At 37.0% G+C, this 2691-nt stretch overlaps 1 protein-coding gene across 1 annotated transcript in view; it reads right to left on the bottom strand.

Annotated features, from left to right (window-relative positions):
* LOC101856065 (serine/threonine-protein kinase ATR) overlaps window positions 1-2691 on the bottom strand; it is a gene marked incomplete in the record, with an annotated part of 74155 nt that continues 71464 nt past the window's right edge. The window contains 3 exon segments of the mRNA XM_013081704.2: window positions 1-127; window positions 1570-1683; window positions 2503-2605. Of these exon segments, the coding sequence (XP_012937158.1) occupies window positions 68-127; window positions 1570-1683; window positions 2503-2605 (277 nt within the window).

Here is a 2691-nt window from a genome sequence, read left to right as displayed (position 1 = left end):
CCTCCCGCACACACACACTTTTCCACCCACCCCCCAGTGGGAGACAAGCAGCTGAAGAGGCAAGCCATCACATGTAGGCAGCCCAGCCAATGTACATCTGGCACAGGTTTTTCTCATCCGTGGCCTCCTGAATGGAACAAAGGGAGAGAAGAAAAGGAGACGGCTGTTATTGTGTGTGTTCATCATTCGGTCAGACAGAAGCAGCAGAGACAGACATCGTCAATGGTAGAAACAGTTTTTAAAATTACACGAATTGTGCCTGTACCATGGCTCAGAACGTCCTATAATGTTTTAACTACATTTGAACCTTTGATGGGCGCCTGTGCAAACGATCACTTCTCATTTTTCTCTCTTTTTTTTTTTTCTTTTCTAAAATTATATAATATTATAATGTCACTGTTAAAGACATCCACTAGTCCATTTTTCTCTTGACAATGGGTTGCCTCAAGTGACACCCTTTGGAAAAATTTGGGATACAATATTAGTGTATCAGAGGTGTAAACTGGCAATGTGAAAAAATTATGAATTTTTCTGATCACATACTCTATGGATACACACGTGGACTTCAAATTTACGGATTACATTCTCTCATGCATCTTGCATCAAGACTATTCTTTTATAATAGGCACAAAGTCAGGCAAAGTGCTGACAATTTTAGAAATCCAGATATATTCGTAAAATTAGTACTTCCGGTTAATGTACAGCACTATTGCTGTGAATCTGTGAAACAAATGTGAGGCGTGCTGACAAAATGAGTTACTTCTCGCAGTCCACAAATAGAGATATTGACCAAAAATTGACACTATAGGGTCAAATTTGTAAATTTTCTATAAATGCCATATTCTTTAAGTATAACACTCCTTATATTTCATACCTATAAATTGTAAAAACTTCACCTATAAGTGTGATGTATCTATTTCCTTAAGGCCTGAATCCGAGAAGTAACTCTTTTTGTCTGCACGCTTCACAAATGTCCCCTAGTGGTGACAAAACTCACTCTGGTTTATTATTTGACTTCGGAGGTGCCTGAACCAAAAGGTTATTATATAGATTTATACCTAACACTTCTCTGAATCATATGGTTACCGGTATCTATATTCTAACACTTCCCTGAATGAAACAGTTCTTCCCGAAATCAAACATTATCCGAATGAAACAGTTCTTCCCGAAATCAAACATTATCCGAACGAAACAGTTCTTCCCGAAATCAAACATTATCTGAATGAATCAAACATTGTCTGAATGAAACAGTTCTTCCCAAAATCAAACATTATCTGAACGAAACAGTTCTTCCCAAAATCAAACATTATCTGAACGAAACAGTTCTTCCCAAAATCAAACATTATCTGAAAGAAACAGTTCTTCCCAAAATCAAACATTATCTGAAAGAAACAGTTCTTCCCAAAATCAAACATTATCTGAAAGAAAGTTCTTCCCAAAATCAAACATTATCCGAATGAAACAGTTCTTTCAATAGAATCAAACAGTTGATGAAGCCTTCGGTCAGAACTACATGGATCAAACAAATAATGTAGTCTTCCATAAGAGTTACCTGAGTCAAACATTTACCTGAATCAAATAGTTGACGTGTCCCTTGATGGAGAGGGGAAGACAGCGAGGTTTGGCCTTTGTCTTCAGGATGCCTCGCATTCTGTCCTCAATGTTCTGGACGTGGTTCAAAGCCTGGGGGAAATAACACAGCAAAAACCAAACTCTTGAACAACTGTCAGTGAGACATTAAAGAATTCGATGAAAGAAACATATTTCTTATCAACTCATAATAAAAAATCTGTTCTAATCTTTTAGAATGGCTTGGAGCCAGAAGGGTCTATACCCACTTTGTTCAAAAATGCAAAAAAACAGCAAAATTGAGGTATTCAAATGACATTTTTGGTAACTTTACAGGGTTGGTGAAAACACATGTATATATGCATAATATTCAAATTACATCCTACTTTCATAAAATAGAATTCCAATATGAAGATAGATTAAAAAATCAACAGCAATACACATTAATGTTCATTTTGACAGCAGCCTTATCGCAGATAGTAGGAAACTCCAAAACCAGTATTTGCAACAATTGAAGTTCTCGATGAGTCTATGTCCAAGTGTTTTGAGATTACACTTTGCTGCAGGCTCCAAAGAAAGGATTGATCCAAACAAAGGGGAAGTAGGCCTACTGTCAAATAGGACCAACTAATCTTTGATACTAATATTATGAACAGTTTGTATTGCAATGGCCATAGACCAAAAATACTTTACTTAAAGATAAACATAATTTTTTGTTTTGTATTAGTGTTTTATGGCAATTGTAACACAATAAGGTCATAAAAGTGCCAGAGATTAGAGGTGTTACAAGAGAGTAACAAACACATAAAAGAAGGAGGGGAGATTAAACGATAGATGTTTGATAGGAAAGAAGAAGCAAACCACACCAGGGCACCCACCATCCACCCACAAACACAATTTAAAACAAAAACAGAAAGAAAGAAGAGTACGTACCTGCTCATTGTTGATTTCCCCAGAATCTGAGGCGTTCGACCTTTGACCTTTGACTGGCTTGCTCCACTCCACCAAGGGGTCGTAGATGAATGGCCTCAGGACGCTAAGATCACACAAAACAAAACATAGAGAACAGTTGGACCTCCTCTAACAGCCACTTTTCCAAAACAATCATCTGTACAAACAACC

The sequence above is a fragment of the Aplysia californica genome, unplaced genomic scaffold (genome assembly GCF_000002075.1).
Source record: "Aplysia californica isolate F4 #8 unplaced genomic scaffold, AplCal3.0 scaffold00007, whole genome shotgun sequence".
NCBI lineage: Eukaryota > Metazoa > Mollusca > Gastropoda > Aplysiida > Aplysiidae > Aplysia > Aplysia californica.
Note: the sequence above shows the minus strand (reverse complement) of the source record. Positions and strands in the feature narration are given on the sequence as shown.